At 43.8% G+C, this 22,932-nt stretch overlaps 1 protein-coding gene across 3 annotated transcripts in view; it reads left to right on the top strand.

Moving 5' to 3' along the window:
- Positions 1 to 22,932, top strand: part of glcci1a (glucocorticoid induced 1a) — a 251,424-nt gene that overhangs the window by 180,158 nt on the left and 48,334 nt on the right. For 2 of the 3 annotated variants that reach the window (XM_085988360.1, XM_085988362.1), the window contains 2 exons: positions 19,889 to 19,969; positions 21,170 to 21,380. In XM_085988360.1, the coding sequence (XP_085844486.1) occupies positions 19,889 to 19,969; positions 21,170 to 21,380 (292 nt within the window). The remainder of the gene's footprint in view (positions 1 to 19,888; positions 19,970 to 21,169; positions 21,381 to 22,932) is intronic. The other variant, XM_085988361.1, reaches the window with a different exon arrangement.

A 22,932-nucleotide genomic window follows, 5' to 3' on the forward strand; every position in this document is an offset into this window, starting at 1 on the left:
AGGAAAATAGTAACTTTGAATAGCTTACTCTTCAGACCAACTATATCATGTTGCTCGCTGCCTTTGGTCTGAGGGAATTCTGCTTATGAAGCAATTTATTTCTACAGGAGAGTAGCATGTGTTTTTTTTCCTACTGTGCATCCAGCTTCCAAGCAAAAACTGGTCCCAGGTGGAATAGGTCATTTGGAATACAACTAATTTAGCCACAGCAAGCACAACTTTAAAATACATATTTTATCTTCTCTTAATTGATGCCCTGTTTTAGGAGGCATTGTTAATGGCTTTGAACTGCAGACCCTTCCATAACTGATCTCCGTACTAGAACATTCTGCTGCCAGGAGCAGGTTTGGTTTGCCAGGCAGTTCTTTTAACAAAAAAAAAAGGCCATGAAGTTGTTGAATTGTCATAAAAACCCACTGGTTCAATAATGTCCTTTTAGGGAAGGCAACCTGCCGTCCTTACCCAGTCTGACCTATGTGACTCCAGTACCATGCCAACATGGTTGACTCTTAACTGCCCTCTGAAATTGTCTAGCAAGCCAATTGGTTGTCATCGCCCTCTCCAAGCAACTAGGATGGGTAATAAAAGCTGACCTTGCCAGCAAAGCCCACATTCCCAAGAATTTAAAAAAAAAAAAAAAAAACTCCTCCCCAGAAAGAAGGAATACTTTCCCAACAGTGAGACATTCCATCTACCATCATGTCCAAGAACCGGCAAAACTGAGTCTGAATGTGTGTTAAGAATGGGATTTAAAGCAGGCTGGAAATATAGGAGCTCACAGCTCCCATGCTGGAATAGAAAAATGCTCCATTTTCACAGTCCTTGATTGAATGCTCATCCACTTTTACTTTGGATACATGACTCACTGCATCAGGTGGCTCTTAAGTTAAATCTATCATTCAAGTGTCCTATTCTTGTGTGAAGAGTTTTATCTAGTGAACAAAAACTCAGACTTAAAAGATAATGGTTATCAGAACGGTTGTACACAGAACAGAACCATCAGGCATATTGGCAACCGTCTCTTGCCTCCCATCATGGTATGGAATCCCACTTGTGTTTTTTTTTAAATGTTGTCCTTGTGCACAGATGTCAATGCTGAGAAAAGGAACACTTTTCTATTTCTGACATCCAGCCTCCGTATTAAGCACTCCCTGGTCAGGTATAACAAACCTTAATTGTAGAGTAAAGCTCCCTCCACTTATCCCGAGAATGGGACATAACCCAGCCTTATTGCACCACTGTGGCATTTCCATTTCCTAAGCAAGCCATCCTGTGGCCTTTGAGTAAGATTGCTCTTCAGTTCTAAGTTATGGTGTGGACTGTTGTTTAATTCAAGGTGGTGCAGTGGCAGTGTTATTCTGTGTAGCCATGTTAGTCCTTCTAACATATCTGATAAAAACCTAGTCTAGCTACGTTGTTGGAGTGTTTTCTATTGTACTGCACGGTATGATGTTGGTGGGCTGTTTAGAAGTACTTTGTGTTTGTTAATTGTTTGTGATCTGTATATCTGTATGAAGGCCGTTTCAAACTCATGCAGCCCGTAACTGCTATCTACAGGTCATTGTCCATTTTCTTTTGGGGGAAAAACCCCCCAAAGTACACTTATCTACCATGTCATGCTGTTCCTTTTTATGTTTGTTTTGGGTGGGGAGGTGGGATGGTAGAGAGATATCAAGTCTTTCAACATTACACCTGTATATTATAGTATTCAGCCTTTCTTCACTTATTTAGGCCACAACTATTGTTATGAGCTTACTTTTTTGAAAATTAGTAGCTCCTAAATAAATATTATAGATTGTAGCATTGAAGATCAGTCCTTTAAATCATTACTTTTACAAATGGTAAACCATAATTTTCTCTCTCAAATCAATATGGTTTGCTATTTCATGCTTGTCACCAAAGTTGTGACTAAAGTAGGTTTTCTTTCCTATATTGTGTGATGAATTCTTTGATATTTCCAGGAAATAAATTGGGTAATTAATTCCTAAAAGTATGGAGTGCACTTGTAAATGTACCTTTAATACTAGTTGAGGGCAGGAGTAAAATGGAAACATCTTGTATTTGATGTGCAATTAAGTTGGAGAATTATAGACTTAATTACCTTATTTTCTGTTGTAATTTGATGCACTTTTACATTGACAGATGTGGTGATTGCTGTTTCATTGATTTATCGAGATGCATTATTTTGGTGACAAAGTGGTGTTGTACAAGATGCTGGGCATTAAAATAAAAATGCCTGTGTTGAAAGGCTGTCCATTTGCTTTGGATACAAAGCTGTTATTTTGTGAACAACACGGCCCCTTGTCTCGCTTCATTTGTCTGATCTTGCAGCTTCTGGTTTCCAAATACGGCAAGCTCGAATAATTTTTTTAACTTGTGAAAATGAGAAGTGATTTATTGTGGCCTATTTCTAAGACTGACTTCAGTACTGCATATGGAACGTGAAATCTGAATTTGGTTTGTTTATCGAACAACCCCTTCAATCAGCTTGTTGCACTTACTGAATTGTTTTTATAATGACGCACAGTTGTGGTTGATATATACTTAGATGGCAGTTATACTGCAGCTCTTGGTCACAGATTGGTGTCTGTAATGTGCATCGCAGACTGGATATAATGCTGGCTATGCATCCCACCAGCAAGCCCCAACACCACAACAAAGCTTTACGCATGTGTGCTTGGACACATGTTCAAAACTCCGTTCAAAGAAAGGAGTGTTAGCTTTCTACTTACATTAGAAAGCTTCCATTGCAGTTATATTAAAAAAAATTCCAAGAAACCTGGACCCATTTAAATGTGCCTATGCATTGAGCTGGGGTTAGGCTGCATTCTGTGAATTACTATGATTTGAGATGGTCCCCTGGAAAACAGGAGTAGGGGTGAAATGCCTCTCACTTATCTCTCCTTGTTCCAGCATCTGATTCGCCGGTTACATAAGAACATCAGGAGCAGGCCATTCGGCCCCTCGAGCCAGCTCTGCCATTTAATGAGATCATGGCTGATCCGATTTTGGCCTCAACTCCACTTTCCTGCCCACTCCCCATAACCCTTGACTCCCCTGTTGCTCAAAAATCTGTCATATCTCAACCTTGAATATATTCAATCACTCCGCTTCCACAGCTCACTGGGGTAAAGAATTCCAAAGAGTTACGACCCTCCGAGAAGAAATTCCTCCTCATCTCTGTCTTAAATGGGCGACCCCTTGTTCTGAGACTATGCCCCCTCGTTCTAGATTCCCTGACGAGGGGAAACATCCTCTCAGCATCTACCCTGTCCAACCCCCTCAGAATCTTATGTTTCAATTAGATCACCTCTCATTCTTCTAAACTCCAATGAATATAGGCTCAACCTTTCCTCATAAGACAACCCTTCCATCCCAGGAATCAACCTAGTGAACCTTCCCTGAACTGCCTCCAATGCAAGTATATCCCTCCTTAAATAAGGGGACCAAAACTGTACGCAGTACTCTAGGTATGGTCTCACCAGCGCCCTGTACAGTTGTAGCAAGACTTCCCTACTTTTATACTCCATCCCCCTTGAAATAAAGGCCAACATTACATTTGCCTTCCTAATTACTTGCTGCACCTGCATGTTAACTTTTTGTGTTTCATGTACGAGGACACCCATATCCCTCTGTACTGCCACATTCTGTAGTCTTTCTCTACTTAAATATTTTTCTTTTCTATTCTTCCTACCAAAGTGGATAACTTCACATTTTCCCATATTATACTTCATCTGCCAAATTTTTGCCCACTCACTTAACCTATCTATATCCCTTTGCAGACTCTTTGGGCTGGATTTTCATTGAGGAGTCGGGTTGGAGGCGGGACTACAACTTTTGGGGTTGTAGTCCCGCCTCCGTCAAGTTCTAGCCAATCCACGTGATTTTGACTTGATTGACTTTGTTGAGCCCACCCAGCGGGCTCAGCAGGCCAATTAAGGGCCACCCGGCAACAGGTGACGTCACAGATTGAAATTTCATCTGTCAAGATCTTTTGACAGATGAAATATCCACATTTCACAGCTGTTTGAAGCTGTCAAACACTGACAATCTGTACTCCAAGTTAATCCCTTCCTCTCAGGATGATTTAGAGATCTCCCCGGAACAGAAAACTGAATGCTGCAATTTTTGACAGCTCGCAGCCATTCTGCTTTCTGTGCCGGTGAGATGAGGGACTCCCGAGACCTGAAGGAAGGAAGGCTGTAAAGGTATATTAAACTTCTTTAAACTTTAAAGACTTTACACACACCAAACACACTTACCTTTGCACTCATGCACCCATCACTCACCTGAACACCGAACATCTCGACCCCTCCAAGCCCTTCATCCTGACGGTCCGCCTCCTCTAACTTGGCGTGGTTTGGAGCCGTCGGGAATCCCACACTTCAACATTAAAAATAGGGATTAGGCTAAAAACTGCCTGTTAACTACCTGTTAACTGGTACTAATCCCCTTCCCGCCTCGGGGAGGTGGGTCCCAGTGCGGGGTGGGTACCTGCCTCCTTTGAAACTGGCATGGAGGCGGGTTGGGGGTGGGATGGGTTCGTGCCCCCCATTTCGGGATTTTAACCCCCCACACGCCTCCAATCCTGCCTCCACGGCCCAATGAAAATCCTGCTCTTTGTGTCCTCCTCACAACTTGCTTTCCCACCTATCGTCCACAAATTTGTCTACAATACACTCGCTTCCTTCATCTAAGTCATTAATATAGATTGCAAATAGTTGAGGCCCCAGCACTGATCCCTGTGGCACCCCACTAGTTACAGATTGCCATTCTGAAAATGACCCATTTATCCCGACTCTCTGTTTTCTGTTAGCCAATCCTCTATCCAATCTAATATATTACTCCCAACACCATGAGCTCTTACGCAGTAACCTTTTATGTGGCACCTTGTCGAATGCCTTTTGGAAATCCAAATACACTACATCTACTGGTTCCCCTTATCAACCCTGCTTGTTACCTCCTCAAAGAACTCTAATAGATTTGTCAAACACGATTCCCTTTCATAAAACCATGTTGACTCTGTTTGATTGATTGTATTATGATTTTCTAAATGCCCTGCTACTACTTCCTTAATAATTGATTCGAGCATTTTGCCAATGGCAGATGTTAGGCTGACTGGCCTATAGTTTCCTGCTTTCTGTCTCTCTCCTTTTTTGAATAAGGGTGTTACATTTACGGTTTTCCAATCTGCAGGGACTTTTCCAGAGTCGAGGGAATTTTGGAAGATTACAACCAATGCATCCACCATCTCTGTAGCCACTTTTAAGACCCTAGGATGCAGGTCATCAGGTCCAGGGGACTTGTCAGCCTTTAGACCCATAAGTTTGCCTAACACTCTTTCTCTAGTGATATTGATTGTTTTAAGTTTCTCCCTCCCTTTTGCCCCTTGATTTGCTGCCACTCCCTGGTCACTACACCTGAAACCTCTTCCCAGCAACGTGAAAGTGGCAGTATAACTGCCAATTGTTTTTCAGATTAATAGACTCATCAAACCCTGTAGCTCCACAAAGTTCACAATATAGAATCATAGAATTGTTGCAGCACAGAAGGTCGTCATTTGGCCCGTCGAGCCTATGCCGGCTCTTTGCAAGAGCACTTCAGCTAGTCTCACTCCCCTGCCCTTTCCCTGTAGTGCTGCAAATTGTTTTCCTTCAGGTACTTATCCAATTCTCTTTTGAAAGCCATGATTGAATCTGCCTCCACCACCCTTTCAGGCAGTGCATTCCAGATTATGGCCACACTGCGTAAAACAGTATTTCCTCATGTCACCTTTGGATCTTCTGCCAATCACCTTAGATCTGTGTCCTCTGGTTCTCGACTCTTCTCGAACAGTTTCTCTCTCTGTACTCTGTCTAGACCCCTCATGATTTTGAACACCACTATCAAATCGCCTCTCGATCTTCTCGGCTCTAAGGAGAACAACCCCAGCTTCTCCAGTCTATCCATGTAACTGAAGTCCCTCATCCCTGGAACCATTCTTGTAAATCTTTTCTGCACCCTCTCTAAGGCCTTCTCATCTTTCCTAAAGTGCGATGCCCAGAATTGGACACACTACTCCAGTTGTGGCCCAACCATTGTTTTATAGAGGTTCATCAGAACTTCCTTGTTTTTGTACTCTATGCCTCGATTTATAAAGCCCAGGATCCCGTATGCTTTTTTAACGGCTTTCTCAACCTGTCCTGCCACCTTCAACAATTTGTGCACATATACCCCCAGGTCTCTCTGTTCATGCATCCCCTTTAGAATTGTACCTTTTAGTTTATATTGCCTCTCCTCGTTCTTCCTACCAAAATGTATCACTTTGCACTTTTCTGCGATAAACGTCAACTGCCACGTGTCCGCCCATTCCACCGGCCTGTCCATTTAAATAGTGCCCTGTACGCCTAAGTCCAAATCATTAATATATATCAAGAAAAGCAGTGGTCCAAGTACCGACCTCTGGGGAACACTACTGTATACCTTCCTCTAGTCCAAAAAACAACCATTCACCACTACTGTTTCTTGTCACTTAGCCAATTTCATATCCATGCTGCTACTGTCCCTTTTATTTCATGGGCTTCAACTTTGCTGGCAAGCCTATTGTGTGGTACTTTATCAAACGCCTTTTGGAAGTCAATGTATATCACATCAACTGCATTGCCCTCATCAACCCTCTCTGTTACCTCATCAAAAAATTCAATCAAGTTAGTTAAACATGATTTGTCTTTAACAAATTCGTGCTGGCTTTCCTTAATTAATCTCATAATAAATCTTTTTTTTCAGAATTTAAAAGTAACAGTTTGAAACTGAATTAAAAATAATTTTCACAGGCGGGTTGTAGAGAAACATAAAATGTGTATCGCTGAATCATGGTATCATGGCAACTCGCCAAGGCTTCTTCGGCAGCAGCTTGTAAACCGCGACCTCTACCACCTAGAAGGACAAGGGCACCAGGCGCATAGGAACACCACCACCTGCAGGTTCCCCTCCAAGTCTCACACCATCCTGACTTGGAAATATATCACCGTTCCTTCATCGTCACTGGGTCAAAATCCTGGAACTCCCTCCCTAACAGCAATATGGGAGTACCATCATCACAAGGACTGCAACGGTTCAAGAAGGCAGCTCACTACCACCTTCTCAAGGGCAACTAGGGATGGGCAATAAATGCTGTCTTTGCCAGCGGCGCCCAGATCCTGGAACGAATAAAAAAAATAAAAAACATTCAATGATCAAATTTGACTATTTAAGTTTAGTTAATGGATTTTCTTTTTTTTTTCTTGCTTGTGCCCTTTCTCCTGATTTGCTGTGTTCCAAGCAGTCAGGTAACCTTCCCTAACAGGGAAACCTGATTATTACTACTGCTGGGAGGTTGAGGGTGGCCTTAGCAGTTCTCTTTCTCTAACTCAGGCAGCGTTATGGTTAAGCTTTTAAAAATATATTTAAGTGGCCATTTTGGATAAGATATGGATGATTGATAGTTGTGTAAGAAATTTAAGATTTCATAAATTAATTGAAAGTTATTTAAATGTTTTAATTGAAATGCATTTGTTTGTATATTTGTTTAAACGAAGCCTTGCAGGTGTAAAATTACATTTTCTTAAATAAAGATGCAGCAATCATACTGACCTAGAGGCATTCCCTTTCAACTACAATACACACTGGCTTAAAAATTCGATGGTTTAGCGCTGGCTGTTGAGGTCCGTTTTGTAGAAAAGATGGCGGCCACTTTGCTTCCGCGTGGGACATGGCAGACACTATTTTGGTAAGGGCCATAGTGCTGCCATTGACGGCGCTGGCCTCTGAAATTTAAATGAGCAGATCGTGACGTCGATCGGTGTGCAACGTCTGACTTGATGCCACGACTGCTAATTTGGATGTTCTCCCTCACCTGTGTCCTAACTGTTAGATCCGTGTGTTAATGGAGACACAGAATGCAGGAGTTGATTTAACAAGTGTTTACTGAACAAAGTCTGGAGGTGAACTAACAACACAAGACACTACACAGGCTTATATACCCGAGTGGTCACTACTGGTACTACAGTACACGGGCTTCAAAAACATAGTTCCTCTTAAAGGTACATACACTACAATTCCTCCCTTTTTAGATAAATAGTACATAACATTTTAAGTAATCATTAAATAACATTTTTACAAGAACAATAATCTACACATTTGCTGAAGTTAATCAATTACAAATTCAGTCTCTCTGGAGGCTTCCTGACTCGGTCCGGATAACGCCTCGGTGGTGTAGTAGGTTTCGGTGGTGTAGTAGGTTCTTTTGGCAAGGTCGATTCGGCTTCAGTGCCAGTGTCGGGTTCATCTGGTTCCAGTATCACCGGATCGGAGGTAGATACTATGGGTATCTCTGCTTCATCACTAGGCGTATAGAGTTGTGGTGTAGGTTGTCCTTTTTCGGATGACTCTATGATCTGGTCAGCATGGCGCCTTATTATGCTTTCTCCAATGTCCACGGTATACATCAGCGGTCCTAGTCGTGTGCAAATAGTTCCAGGCTGCCATTTCTCGGTACGGTAGTCCCAGGCCAAAACTGGTTGACCTATCTGGAAGGTTCTAGTTGGCCTTTCGTTCATTCTTTGAAATTGCCGGTTCTCTACGTCCCTTCTGACGTTTGGCTTGACCAAATCCAGCCGGCATCTTAGTCTTCTATTGAAAAACATCATGGCGGGGGTTTGGTTTGTAACCACATGTGTTGCATTCCTGTATGCAAACAAGAAGTTATCTACCTTATGTTGTAGATTTATGTCTTCATTACCCATGGCCTTTATGGCCTTCTTGAAGGTCTGGACAAACCTTTCAGCTAATCCATTGGTGGCGGGATGGTATGGGGCGGACGTGTAGTGCTTAACCCCATTGTTTTTTAAGAACTTCCTGAATTCTTTGGATACAAATTGCGGTCCATTATCAGAACAGATCTGTTCAGGCAGCCCATTCCTGGCGAATATGGTCCTTAATACTGTGATGGTTTTTTCCGTGGTGGTGGAGGACATCTTTATTACCTCCGGCCACTTGGAGTGTGCATCCACCGCGATTAAGAACATTGAGTCCATAAATGGACCAGCAAAGTCGATATGTATCCTTTGCCATGGAGATGAGGGCCACTCCCATGGATGTAGAGGGGCTTGTGGGGCGTTTTGGACCTTCTGGCATCCTAGACAGCTCTTGGTCATTTCTTCGATGTCTCCATCGATACCTGGCCACCACACACACGCTCTGGCTAAGTTCTTCATTTTCACTCCACCCAGATGCCCCTCGTGAAGCTCCTTTAGTACTTTATCCTGGAGTTTGGGTGGAATCACCACTCTGGATCCACACATCAAGGTTCCTCGGCACACTGACAGCTGTTCTCTTCTTTGCGAGAATGCTGGCAACAGTGGTTCGCCATGTGCTGGCCATCCCTTCACCGTTAAATCGTAGACTCGTGAGAGAGTCGGGTCATTTCTCGTTTCCTTTTCAATGGTAGAATTTGTCACCGGTAGACATTCCACTATGGTCGCGTGGAACATCTCCACTGGGTCCACTGTAGGCACCTCTTCTACCATTGGCAACGGTAGGCACGATAACCCGTCGGCATTCCCATGCTGTTTAGTTCCTTTGTACTCTGTCATATTGGTGTGCCCCTAGGAAAAGGGACCACCTCTGTAGCCTTTGCGCTGTCATAATGGGAACGCCCTTTTTAGGGTTGAATATGGAGACGAGGGGTTGATGGTCAGTCAACAAGGTAAATTTTTGTCCGTGTAGGTAATGGTTGAATTTCTTCACCCCCCACACCAGGCTGAGTGCCTCCCTGTCGATCTGGGCATAGTTAAGCTCCGCTGAGTTCAATGAGCGTGACGCAAAAGCTATCGGCCGCTCCGAGCCATCAGGGAATCTATGCGATAATACCGCTCCCACGCCGTAAGGGGATGCATCGCACGCCAGTCTGATTGGCAGTGATGGGTTGTAATGAGCCAACACTTCCCTGGACGTGATCAAGCTTTTGCATTTATGGAAGGCACGTTTACAGTCTTCGCTCCATTTCCAAACTACTCCCGTTTGTAGCAGTGCGTTAAGAGGGTGCAGAACCGTTGATAAGTTCGGTAAAAATTTATGATAGTAATTTATTAATCCCAGGAACGACCTTAATTGTGAGACATTTTCAGGCGCGGGGGCTTTTACGACCGCTTCAATTTTTTCAGGTGACTTATGCAACCCTTCTTCGTTAATGACGGCCACAATATGATATTTGTTTCTGGAAAAATTCGCACTTGGGGCGATTTGCTCGTAAGGCCCCGTTCTCTCAGCCTTGTGAGCACCTGCTCCAAGTTGGCAAGGTGCTCGTTGTCGTTTTCTCCTGTTACAAGGATGTCGTCTAGGTAGCATTGAGTCCCCGGAATCCCTTGCAGGACTTGCTCCATAGCTCTTTGCCAGATAGCCGGAGCTGATGCCACTCCGAAAACCAGTCGATTGTACTGGTACAGGCCTTTGTGTGTGTTTATCGTGAGATACTTTTTAGAGGCCTCCTCAACCTCCATCTGTAGATATGCCTGTGCTAAGTCAATTTTGGTGAAACGTTTCCCTCCGGATAGTGAGGCGAAAATATCTTCTATCCTCGGAAGAGGATACTGTACCATGTGAAGAACCGGGTTTACAGTCACCTTGAAGTCCCCACAGATGCGAATTTTCTCTGTTCTTCAGATTTATCATTATTCAACGTTTTCTTCATGACCGGGACGATGGGTGTTGCCCACTCGCTCCAATCTACCTTGGATAACACGCCTGCTTTTTCCAAATTCTCCAGCTCTGCCTCGACGGCTGGACGAATTGCGTATGGCACCGGCCTTGCCTTTAAAAACTTGGGAATTGCCGCATCTTCCACTTTTATTGAGGCGGTGGCGCCTTTCAGGGTTCCTAGTTCCTGTTGAAACACTTCTTTGGCGTTAGCCAAGATTTCTTTTAATTGTCCAGGTATGACGTCATCATCATTTTTTTTCTTACTGGTCACCGTCAGTGCCTGAATGGAGTGCCAGTCTAAACATATCTTTCTGATCCATTCACGTCCCAACAACGGTGGAGCACCATCTTGCAGAACGTATAAATACAACTTCTGTATTTCCTTGCCGTTGTGTACAACAGGCACCCTTATTTTCCCTCTGGGGTATACTTTCTGCCCCGTATATGTCTTCAAGATAATGGATGTGTCTTTCAAAGGTATATGCGGAAATAGCCGTTCGTAATCCCGTCGACTCATGACGGTCAGAGCTGATCCTGTATCTAGCTCCATTTTGACTGGGGACCCCGCTATCGTGAGGGTAACCCAAATGGTCTGGTAATCTTCTTTGGCAATTACATTATGTAATTTGAGACAGCTTAGTCTCTTGTTTCCGGAGTCGCTATCGCTCTTCTGGTCTTCGGCGCTACTGTCCGTCATCATTTGTACCTTTCTGTACTTTTCCTTATTGACCTTTTTACTGTCAGCGGATTTTTTTCCAGATCTGCATACACGTGCAATGTGTCCCATCTTTCCGCATTGCCTGCATGATTTGTCCTTGAACCAGCAGTCCTTCTGGTCATGGGTGGATCTGCCGCAGCGATAACATCTCTCGAAACCCCGTGTCATTTCATGGGTGCCGAAGTCCTGTGGCTTTTGCTGTATCTCTGCAGCTCCTCTTGCTGCTACTTCGTATGATACAGCCACACTGAAAGCCTTGTCCAGTGTCAAATCTTTCTTAGAAAGTAGTCTTTTCTGTGTTACTTCGCTTAGGAGACCGCAGACGAATTTGTCTTGTAGAGAATCTGCCAGTCCTGCCCCGAATTGGCAGTGCTTTGACAGTTTTCGTAATTCGGTGAGGTAATCAGCGTTACTTTCATTCTTGTGCTGATTCCTCCTGAAGAATTTGAATCGTTCCGCTATCGGCAGCGGTGTTGGGTTTAAGTGCTCCTGTAAGGCATCAACAATCTCCTTAAAATTCTTGTCCATCGGTTTGGCTGGAGTGATCAAGTTTCGTAACAGCCCGTATGTCCTTGCGCCCATCAGATTTAGAAGTACCGATGCCTTTTTATCATCCGCTACTTTATTCGCCTTGCAATATACCTCCACTCTTTCCACATGTGGTCCAATCTTCTATATCACTATCGAAAGCAGTAATATTGCCAGTCTTCGGCATCCTGAAAATCAAAAATGGCACCTCCCGCGCTTTTCCTTCTTCCCCGCCGAGTCAAGATGGCGCCTCCCGCGCTTTCCTGCCGCTGCTGCCAACGTTGTTCTCCGCGGTTCCCATTGCGACCTGCAGCTTTTTGCGGTATTTCTATTTTTCTTTTTTTTAAATATATATCTTTTAACCAGTTTCTCCGTTACTTGGAGAACCGTTCCCGTCGTGGAGCGGACCCTCTGGGACTTTCCCCTCCCTCTGCTCGGTCCGAACGCCGACCTGCTTTGCAGCACCGGCCGCCTCCTGAGTGTTCCACCCTCTGTCTCTCTTTGCTTCTGCTTTCCGACTCGCTGCCTGGCCCCGCTGCAGAGCCATCCGATCGAGCCCCAGCCCGCCGCAGCCCAGGAAGGATCAGTGCACTATCTGCAACCAACCCGTTTAGCTGGTGAAACCACAGTTTTTTTTTTAACTTGCTTGTGGCTTTGACCTTCGTCTGAGGAATCGATCTCCTTGAGGTGCTGCCGAATTGCAGGTAAGTTCGTTTCTAACTCGTCGCCACTGTTAGATCCGTGTGTTAATGGAGACACGGAATGCAGGAGTTGATTTAACAAGTGTTTACTGAACAAAGTCTGGAGGTGAACTAACAACACAAGACGCTACACAGGCTTATATACCCGAGTGGTCACTACTGGTACTACAGTACACAGGGGCTTCAAAAACATAGTTCCTCTTAAAGGTACATACACTACACTAACCACACACACAAAAGCATGCCTGAAGCAGCCCTGCAGAGATGCTGTCAGCGCTCCTTAAAGGGACACACACATCTTTCAGGTAAGTTTGGATATAAGCTCTTGGACTTTTTTTTACATTTTACTGAAGTAGTGGCTTGGTGCAATAGATTTTAAACGTTTTTAACGTGTAGGGGGGTCCTGCTGGATGCTTGCAAGGCTTTGGATGGTAAAGGAAGGCCTCTGAGAAGACCGAAAATGCTGGAAATACTCAGCAGGTCAGGCAGCATCCGTGGTGAAAGAAACAGAGTTAACGTCAAGTTGCTGCCTGACCTGAGTATTTCCAGCATTTTCTGCTTTTATTTCAGATTTACAGCATCCGCTCGAAGAGGAAGAAGCAGAAGAAAGGATGCAACCCAGACAGCTCCTTTCTGGCCGGGAAATCCAGGATGGAATCATCCGCCTGCAGTACCAGTGACCACAACCCCAATTGCCCTTGCAACATTAGGCCCACACCTTGCCTTCCCTCTGTTACTGACCATCGCAGCATCCTCTTGGGCACAACGCTGAAGTAAAAGCCACCACAAAGCAAACTTTCATATCCAACTCTCTCGGTATGACATCAAGAAATCAACTAATCACCGTTGTGCATTTGCTTAGTGACTGTCTTGTGTGCCTTTGCCTATCCTACTAATGTACTACCCCAGAGCTGCAGCATGGCGGGTGGAAGGCTGCTGACTTTCAGTGGGGGACACTGCAGATGGCCTTGCACGACGACTTCGAGGAGCTGGTGGCTGGGAGTGTGGAATCAAGTGACTGTGTTTCTTCTTCACTCTCCCCTCCCTCTTCTTGGTCACCCAGTGGCTGGGCAGGCTGGATTTCTTGTGCCTTCCTCATTTCAGACAACCAAGGGTAGAGTTATGGTGAGGGGAGGGAGGGAAAGCAAAAGCTGCATGCTTTACACCATGCGCACCTTGTAAATCAGGAAGATATTGTGGGATGAGGGGGAAGTGGGATGCAAGGACGATGATAACGTATGAGGACACCAGCATCTTGTATTCTTTCAGCCCACTGCTGGCCAAGGGCTCAGCCATACCCCTGCCAAGAATGGCCAGCACTGTCTCTTCAAAGGGGGTGAGGTGAAGCTAGGAATGTGAGGTGTGCCTTGTGTTTGGTACAGACTGTTGATAGGTGAGTTATGGGGAATGGGGGTCATGTGATGAGCAGTGTGAGGGGCTAGTGGTGCAGTTGGTAGAAGACTGCATTTGGTCACTGATCGGGACCACTGGTCTGAGGTCATGAAACTTCTTTGGGCACTGGAGCCAGGTCGTGGGGGCAACACTGCTGACAGTGACGGCCTCGGTGATCTGGTCCTACGTCGTCCTTTCTGGAGGGCCTCCTGACACCTGTGGGTAGAGGACCTCTCTTGCAGTGTTGACCCCCTGCATAAAGCTGGAGTGCTGAGTGCGAGACCTTGGGTGCCCCTTCCCTGGCTTGCTGAGCCATATGTGTTAGTGTTGAAGCACTTTTACACTTTTTTACGTGGGGAAGGCAGTTCAGCTTTAAGAGCTGAAGGCAGCCATTTTGGAATTATTTTTAATTTTTTTTCTTCCCAGAAGGCAGTTGAGCTCTAAGGGCTAAAGACTTCCTATTTTTAAATGATTTTTTTTCTTTTTATAAGGCAGTTCCTCTTACAGGATCAACACTGCTTTCTAAAATGACAGGCTAGCTTTAAGAGAACGCTGCCTCGCTCCAGGGTCGCTATGGCAACGCTACATTGGGCCTCCTGCTGAGATCACAGCCTGATACAGAGCATTACACAGTAGGTTTTGTGCTGCGCTAATTTAAATCAGCAGGCAGCACCAAAATACCAGTGGTACCTCTTATGTTCATTAATAAATAGACATTCTTATTATGAACACAGTTAGCTTTTGCTAGTTACTTTATTGAGCACATGTGGACTAGTACAGTATCTGTAGAGGCTTCCATCTTGACTGCTGCCTTGTGGGTAGCCTAGCCTCATGGGTAATGTAGTCTTAATATAATGTATAGCTGGGTAGTGTAGTCTTATACATACAGCTATATACAGCTCTACTGCTCCACCTAGTGTCCACCACAGAATGACATGTTATTGATCACTACAGTACCTGCGCTCTTTTTGCGGGCGGCCGTTCACCTCGGCCCGTGGTGGCACTGGCCGTTTCCCGGCCTAATCGACTCCATCCATTTTAGATTTCTGTTTACCCTGACAGTTTTAAACAGTCCACGATCATATTACCATTCTGCACAGTATGTGCTCGATATACTTAAAATGTGCAGATTTGGGATCTCTTATGTTTGTAAGAAAGATCGTAACATGACTCCTGAATTAATGGGCCCAATGTAAATATTTAAATGTAAACAGTCATACAGTGCTGGTGCTTGGGTTCACAGGAGCTGAATTTTGTTTGTCCTAATGGAGTTTCAGCGCGATTGGCTGATGTTTCCATCTAAGGGGATTTTTCTGCTGTTGTCATGTACTGTTTGTCATGAGTTTCATTTTATATTTTATTAGATCTCTTGGTTGAGTTTTTTTTCCCCCTTGTTCTGAGGGACTGCTGGTTGATTGTGGAAGCTAGTAGCTTCTTGTATAAGAGCATATCCCTTAAATGGACTAGATTTGTTTGTATTGGATACAAACCAAACATTCATTGGTGGCTGTACAGATCATTGCTTATTGAAATCTAATTGTAGAAGGGTGAACATCCTATGGAACAGACCATAACTGCACACTTTTAAAAGGCCAGCCAGTGCCTCTTGAAGGAAAATGCAGTCAAATGTACTCAGCTGAGTCCTTTAAATAAACGGTTGTAAGAAGGTCTCATTCTGAAGGTCATTAACAAGTCATTGAGCTGCTTGTGATAGATAGGAAAATGTTAATCTGCATTTATCTTTGCATATGCCATGTGCTTCCTTGAAGTTATCATGTGGCTGTGACGCGGGGGGGGGGGGGGGAGAAATTCGATTGATTTGCGCCTCCTGTTAGCGCCCTAAGGCGCAAAGCACCTAGCGCCCGGGCGCAGCGCTGCTAACGCCTCCCGTGAGATTCAGCAGGAGGTTAGCAGCGGCGATAACTGCTGGCACCCCGCGGCACCTCTGGCGATGTCGTCATCGCCGTGCGCAGCGCCCCACTTGCACAGCGCCCCGTTCGTGCCCCAGCCACGATCTTCGGTAGCGCCCCCTGACTTACCGCTGGACGCTATGTCCGACAGGGTCAGGGGACCTACATATGCCCGGGGTGGCGCAAATTAAAGGGGAGGTACCAGGCGGCCATTTTTGTTGCTAGCCACCTGCCAGCACACGCCCCTGTTGCTGTCCCCGGCCTCCTGTGAAGCCCCCCCGGTGGGGTGCTGGCTGCATTCCGTGAACCCGGCACTTCTCTTGCGTGCCGGGCTCTTTGCTGGCACTCCGATCCCTTGTGGCCCAGCTGGGCCCCGGGTTGCGCTGCGCTAGGCGCCTCCCCTTTAATAAGGGGAGGAAGGCCTGCAGTACCGCGGCGCGTAGCGCCACGATATTCACTCACAGCGCCCCAAGAGGGAGGTGGGACACTTCCAGTAGTGCCCTGCATCCCTCTTGGGGCGCTGCCAGCGAATTTCGGGCACGGGGGCGCAAACACTTTTGGGGCGCTAAAAGTAGCGCCTCAGCGAAGTTAGTGCCCCTAAGGGGGCATGACCCAATTTTGCCCCCTTGGTTTTTCCTTTGCTATCTGCTGTGCTTTATGTAAAATGCTACTGTTCATTTTTGTGCAAATGATTTGGCCCAAGGAATAAAGGGAAAATTCCAGTGTTAATGTAATCCTGACTGTTCACCCAATTAAGGGAAATAAATGATGTATAGAATGTAACAGATTAAGTAGATATTGCATTTTTCTGTTTTCCACTATTGCGTCACACTAGGTCCCAGTTTAAAAAAAAAAGGGTGTTTTGTGGGATGGACTCTTTTTTTAACTGGAACTGATGACAATATCCTTCTGCAAAAGCAAAATACTGCGGATGCTGGAAATCTGAAATAAAAACAGAAAATGCTGGAAATACTCAGCAGGTCAGGCAGCATCTGTAGAGAAAGAAAGAGTTAACGTTTCAGGTCGATGACCTTTCATCAGAATTGTTCAAAGTTAGAGATGTAACAGATTTTAAGCAAGTAGAGGCGAGGGGTTAGCAGGTGGCGGGAAGAGGAAAGAACAAAAGGGTAGGTCTGCTTGTAATTGGAGCTGGAGCTGAGGGGCGGGAAGAAAGTTCAATCAGAACAGCAATTGGTGATCATTGAACACTTAACATTCCTGTTATAATGTTGGTGTCAGTCCAGTACCAATGTCATGTGTGCAGTGGTACAAGCAGGATTGTTCCAGGTTGTAGAGCACTGCTATAGTAGAAGATGAAGGTTTTGTATACACGTGCTAATGTGTGTACAGAGCGAGATTTGCGAATAGCAAATGAGTATTTGGTTTCCAACCCCACCCCGCCATTAGAAATTGTTAGATGAGATTATGCAAGTTTCGCCTTTGTAGAAGTGAGTGTATGATGGGATTGGTAAAGCTGAGGTTGGACTGGCACCAGTAATGTGGTGCTAGATTTTTTTCGGTTGGCATGAAAAAAAAATCACAGCATTACACTGGTGTCAAAAGAGCAGCATATCCGAGGACTGTAATACGAGAGACTTGCAAGAATTGTGAACAAAGGTTTCAAGCTGTCTACAGTTTCCTAATAAACACTTGATTAATAGGTTTGCTCCCTCCTTGTTGGAGTTGTGGAAAACTGTAATTTGGAAAAAAAAACCCTGGCAAGACCGGTAACACACAATCAACTGACTCATGAAAGTGTGGATTTCCTTTTCTCAAGGTTTCAGTATGAGTGAAAATAGAAGGCAAAATCTTTAGCAATGGAGTGTTTAAAGGGGCAACTCAAATCTCCCATTGTGCTCATCCTATCCCAATAAGCAGGCTTTGTTACTTTTCATGCCTCCAATCTTGACCTACTAAGTGAACCCTCTTCGTAATCGTCCACCAGTTTTATCTGGTCACCACCTGATTTGCATAGCATCGTACTCTTTCATATACATCCTCCACACAACATAGCTGAATAGTCCAACTTGATTAGTTTCTGGAGCAACCACGTATCTTGATGTGACTGGGTGGTGCCAAATGTCATCTTTTATTGCCATGTTGTATAAAATATCCTGCACCTGCACCATTGTGACGGTTATTTTTGCTGTCTCTTAAGATTTATTTTTTCTGCCTGATCTCATCAAAATATGGGACAAAGTCTCAAACCTCTAGTCCCTTTACAGGAGTGAGTTTGATTAGACAGAGCAACAAACATTGTCCAGCCTGTCCAGGTTTTTGCATTTCTTTTAAAGGTTTCCCAGGTGCTTAAGAGGTCAACTCTGGGTTTTGTACTTACAGAAATATCACATTCTTTTCTTGGCAAGCAAAAGGAAAAAAACGATCTGCTATTTAGGTTGTATGGTAGAACCAGCAACCAAGTTCCTTTATTGCAAACCAACTAAACAGGTTATTGGGTAAAAAGTTAAATGCAAAGAAATAGGTGAAAACCATCTCAGCAGCTACTGTCAGCAACTCAGTCTATTCTAAGCAAATGGACCCAACATATGGGAAGGAGTTTTCCATGTATTGCCTGTCCCATATGGTACCCATAACACCAAACAGTAATTAAATTATTTGAGTTAGCAAAAGCACCTGGTTTAGTGTCGGGGGCGGGGAGCACAGGAGAACACAGTTCCGGAAGGATTATTGTTGGGGCGAAAAGACTAGTTCGTAGACTATTATTGGCACAAGTTTGATTGTTTTATTTTTAACTATCTCTACTTTAAAGCCAACTGCTGCTGCCTTAACTCAAATAAAATTTTGAATGAATAAAGGTGTTAAGTTTGTACTAAGTAACTACAGTATTTAGAAAATAAAATGACCCTAGCTAGATGTATAATCAGTGTATGTTACCTGCCTAGGTATCTGTACCTCACTCATTGGGCTGTATATTCCGATCCCTACGGGTGTGTACGTGCTGTGTACACACCTGTAGGGACATCAGAAATGCTGGTTTCAGGCATGCCAAGTGCATGCACCTGCCCTAGAGAAGGGCCTCTGTGGGCAGATAATTCTGCTTTCCGGAGAACCTCCGCCCACAGAAAACCCTTAGAAATCTTACGCATGGTAAAAGCGTAAGGCCTGCTTTTACCAGCCTAAGATTTGAAAAAAGTAATTTAAAAAAAAAAAAAAAAAGTTTTCACTCATTTATCATTTAAAAATACTTTTTAAAAAAAGGTAAGTTTATTGTTAGCCCCGTTAAAAAAAACTTCAATTTTTTTCAAATGATTATTTATTGTAATTTCAACTAATTTTAAAAATGCCATTAATTTTTTTTTTAATGTTTTACCGTGTTTTTGGGGTGATCTCCATTCATACACATGACAGATAGACCTGTCAAATATATGAAGGGAGATTCCCTTCTTTGATTGGCTCCCCATGGCCCACGTGATCCCAGGGACGCTTGCGCACCGCATGCACCTCTGGGATATGTGGGCCCTGCGCATTTTGAGTTGGAGAGGCCCAGGAGCAGAGGTGTCCGGACCTCGGGAGCCCTCGGGTAAGTTCGTAGATTTCTTTCCAGATTGGAGGCCTCCGCAGTCAGGAAGCCTCCGATCGGAAAAAAATGGCCCATTATACTTACGATTTTGAGAGAGTACGAATACCTTTCTACTGTAACATACTTTACTAATCAAAATGGATTTTGGTTGCTTTTTTACCCCATTGATAAACCACTTCTGCTCTCTGGAGCTGAGGGTGGAAATTGCACTGCATATTACTGCTTGGCTTTGTTGTCTGTCTGCTGAAACCATGCACCAACTACAGCATTGCTGGGCAGGATTTATAGCTCAGTTGGTGTCTGCTAATGGAGATGTTCTTTTATTAGGGAAGTGTTTTTCAGGCACCAATTGATTTCCAGTGCATTTAAATTGTGTTCATAGGTTTTGATTGATGGTGGCAATCTGATGAGGTTGATTGCATCTCCACTGAGACATTCCAATTTTCAGGCCTTACCTGAATGGGTAAGTTTGATTAAGCTTTAATATGGCACTTGGTTTGTCTGGAAACCTTTTTGAATAAGGTACAATAAAAGGTTTGTGCCAGGTACAATCTTTATAAGCCCTGGAGAATGGTGGCTGAAGCCTTTCCCATTTCTGAACGACTTCTCAATGAGTATTGCAATCATGGAAGTGCCATAAGGTCTAAAGGATAACCGTTGAGATGCAGGCTCTTGGTTTATTGTGTGAACTGCCTACATTTCAGGAAGTTATATTGTGCTTTTGGCATCCCCTTCATAGATTCACAGGCATTTTAAAGCAACAAATTGAATGACTCTAGTTTGTCACTGGTATATGGCTCCCTTGACAGAAGGGAAACTAAATTAAATACCCTCTAACATTTACCTTGCACTGTTAAAAATTGTTTGGATCTCAAATGCAATGTCAAATGAGGTTTACTATATTATGAGCAATACTGACTTACAGCCAGTAGTTGATATTGGTGTAGTTCCTTTTTAAGTTTTTGTTGCTTTAGAGATCATATGTAGTGAGCTTAACAATATAGTGTACCATTTATCTTTAGTTAAGAGGTCAAACATTTCTGATTAAACACGAGACCTTTTGGTGTAGTAGAAGGATGATATATTAATGTCCACGACTGTATCTGTAGAATAAAGCCAAAAATCTGTAGATGAGTTGCTATTAGGAATGTTGATGTCCCCATAGCACACTGACTATCAGTTCAAAGGAAGCATCCTGATATATTTTAATTCTTCCAACCAAATGCCTCGACGTGTTTAATAATCTGAAGGGATTGTGTCATATGAGGGACTTTGGTGAGTGTGTTTATTTGAAATCCTCTCAGTTACATTCATATCGATCTGTGGATTTTCTGTGAAATATTCATTAAAAGCAAGACGAATGGACACTGGTTGTCTTTCAGTACGCTCTACTTTGGCCTTAATTTCGTACAAATTCCAAGCCAAAAAATGTTAAGTCTAGTTTAATATCCGTGAATTTTATGTTGTCAGTAAATCTACCAAACCCTAAAGCTCTTTTGGAAATGCACCCCTTTTAAGGCATACTCTGAGTGTTCAACCTCTGAGTTTTTGCATACCTTTACAAGGAGGGTTTATAATCTTGAGTTCTGTAGAAAAATTAGCATTAACATTTGCTGCTGCTGTTATAATAATAATGATGTAGCTCTGTTCATTTATGTTCTAGCCCCTGGAGATTCCTGATGGCCACCGAGCACCCTTCCCTTCCCACTACCGCAGCAGCAGTACTCGCAGTATTGACACACAGACACCCTCTGTCCAAGAGCGCAGCAGTAGCTGCAGCAGCCACTCGCCATGCGTCTCCCCCTTCTACCCTACTGGATCTCAGGAGGGAAGCCCTTGCTCAGCAGAAGACCTTCAATATGACAGGGACAAAGGTGAGAGAATAGGCTTCAAAATGAGTCTCTGAATGCTGTTGATGAGTGGGAAATACTGTTGATGACTTTGCTTCCCATTGACCACCAGCACCCAGAGTCAGACAGGACTATTGCCTAACTTGATGTGGGTTTTATTACAAAATGTTGCATGGGTTAATCCTACCAACCTTTATTTAAGTGTGTAGAGGTAATGATCCATGCAATACAGAGTACAAATAGATAAATTGCACTAAGATTATTCTGACACTGTGCATGATCATTTAATAGATACTACTTGTCAAAATGAATCATTTCTGTTTTGTACAATCAGTGGGAGGAATTATTGTTGCTGTGATTAGGGCAATGCCGAATCCCATTTTGCGGTTAGAAAGTGTTACTTTTTTTTTAAACATCCAAGATTTGAAGTTGCAGGTACCAATATAAAAAGTTTGATGCTTGGCATTCAGGTGTCAGCATTCAGTTTCCTGAAACTACCATGTTCATTCTGGAGTGGTTTCATGAGGTGAGGGAGGAGAGGAAAACATGGGGGCTGATTTTTGTCTTCAGCCTTGGGGATGTAATTGGGCGGAGCAGATCACATGTAGAACCCAGGATGAGGGTTCTGCAACGGGCAAATGATCCACTCCATCATATTACCGTCCAGGCGGTAAAGGCGAAGATCTACTCCACGGTCTCCTCTACCATAATTGCTCCTACTCCTTTACAGTGGATTTACATCAGCTTTCTTGGGGATGCTTCTGCTCCCACTGCTCATTTTTAAACTTTTTAATCAAAAAAAAGTTAACTTGCAAAAGTATTTACTTTTATTTCAAGTCTAGAGTGATTGTAGCAGCAACAGCAGTCATGGTGAGACTGGGGAAATCTGCTGAGAGGATGGTTAAATTGGTTACAGAGGCTCTGGACAAGTCCAGATAGGGCAGCTCAGCCTACTGGTGTGTTGAGAAGTCTGCACTTCGGAATGGCTGCAGTTTATGTGCCACCTTATCTGGTGGGATTTGTAGATTCAGAGACAAGTTGAGAGTTGATAATTCAGAAACTCTAACAGTCTTATGAAGTTTCTCCCTGATCTGAGAAGGTAATCAAGCAAAAAGAACTTAAAGGAATTGATCTAACCTATCTATTTTCAATGTGAACCTAATTAGATTTTTGTCACTTTCCCATAATACAGAAACGGTTCTGGATGCTTTCTAGAAGCCATTTTGGCCGCAAACTTTGTCTTATCTCAATCCAGAGATGATAGTTAAATTCTCCTATTTTGACAGCTGTTACTGCTGCAAACTGCCTACAAATTGCCTACATTTATTTCCCATTATTCAGTGGTCGATAACATGTTCCCAGTGAGGTAACAGGCCCCTCATTCTTAACTCAATCCAGACAAACTCTCTTTTATGACTATAATTTTGTCCTTAATTAATGCCATTCCTCCCTTTTTTCTTTTTCCATCTCTGCTGAAAATTTTAAGCTGGGAAAGTTAACTGAGCCAAGTTTTCATCAAGGCTGCAACATCATGTCCCTTCATTCTAACTAATGCATCTAGTTCCTGGAATGTTAT

The sequence above is a fragment of the Somniosus microcephalus genome, chromosome 5 (genome assembly GCF_052327205.1).
Source record: "Somniosus microcephalus isolate GS21.2 chromosome 5, FLI_Smic_1.0, whole genome shotgun sequence".
NCBI lineage: Eukaryota > Metazoa > Chordata > Chondrichthyes > Squaliformes > Somniosidae > Somniosus > Somniosus microcephalus.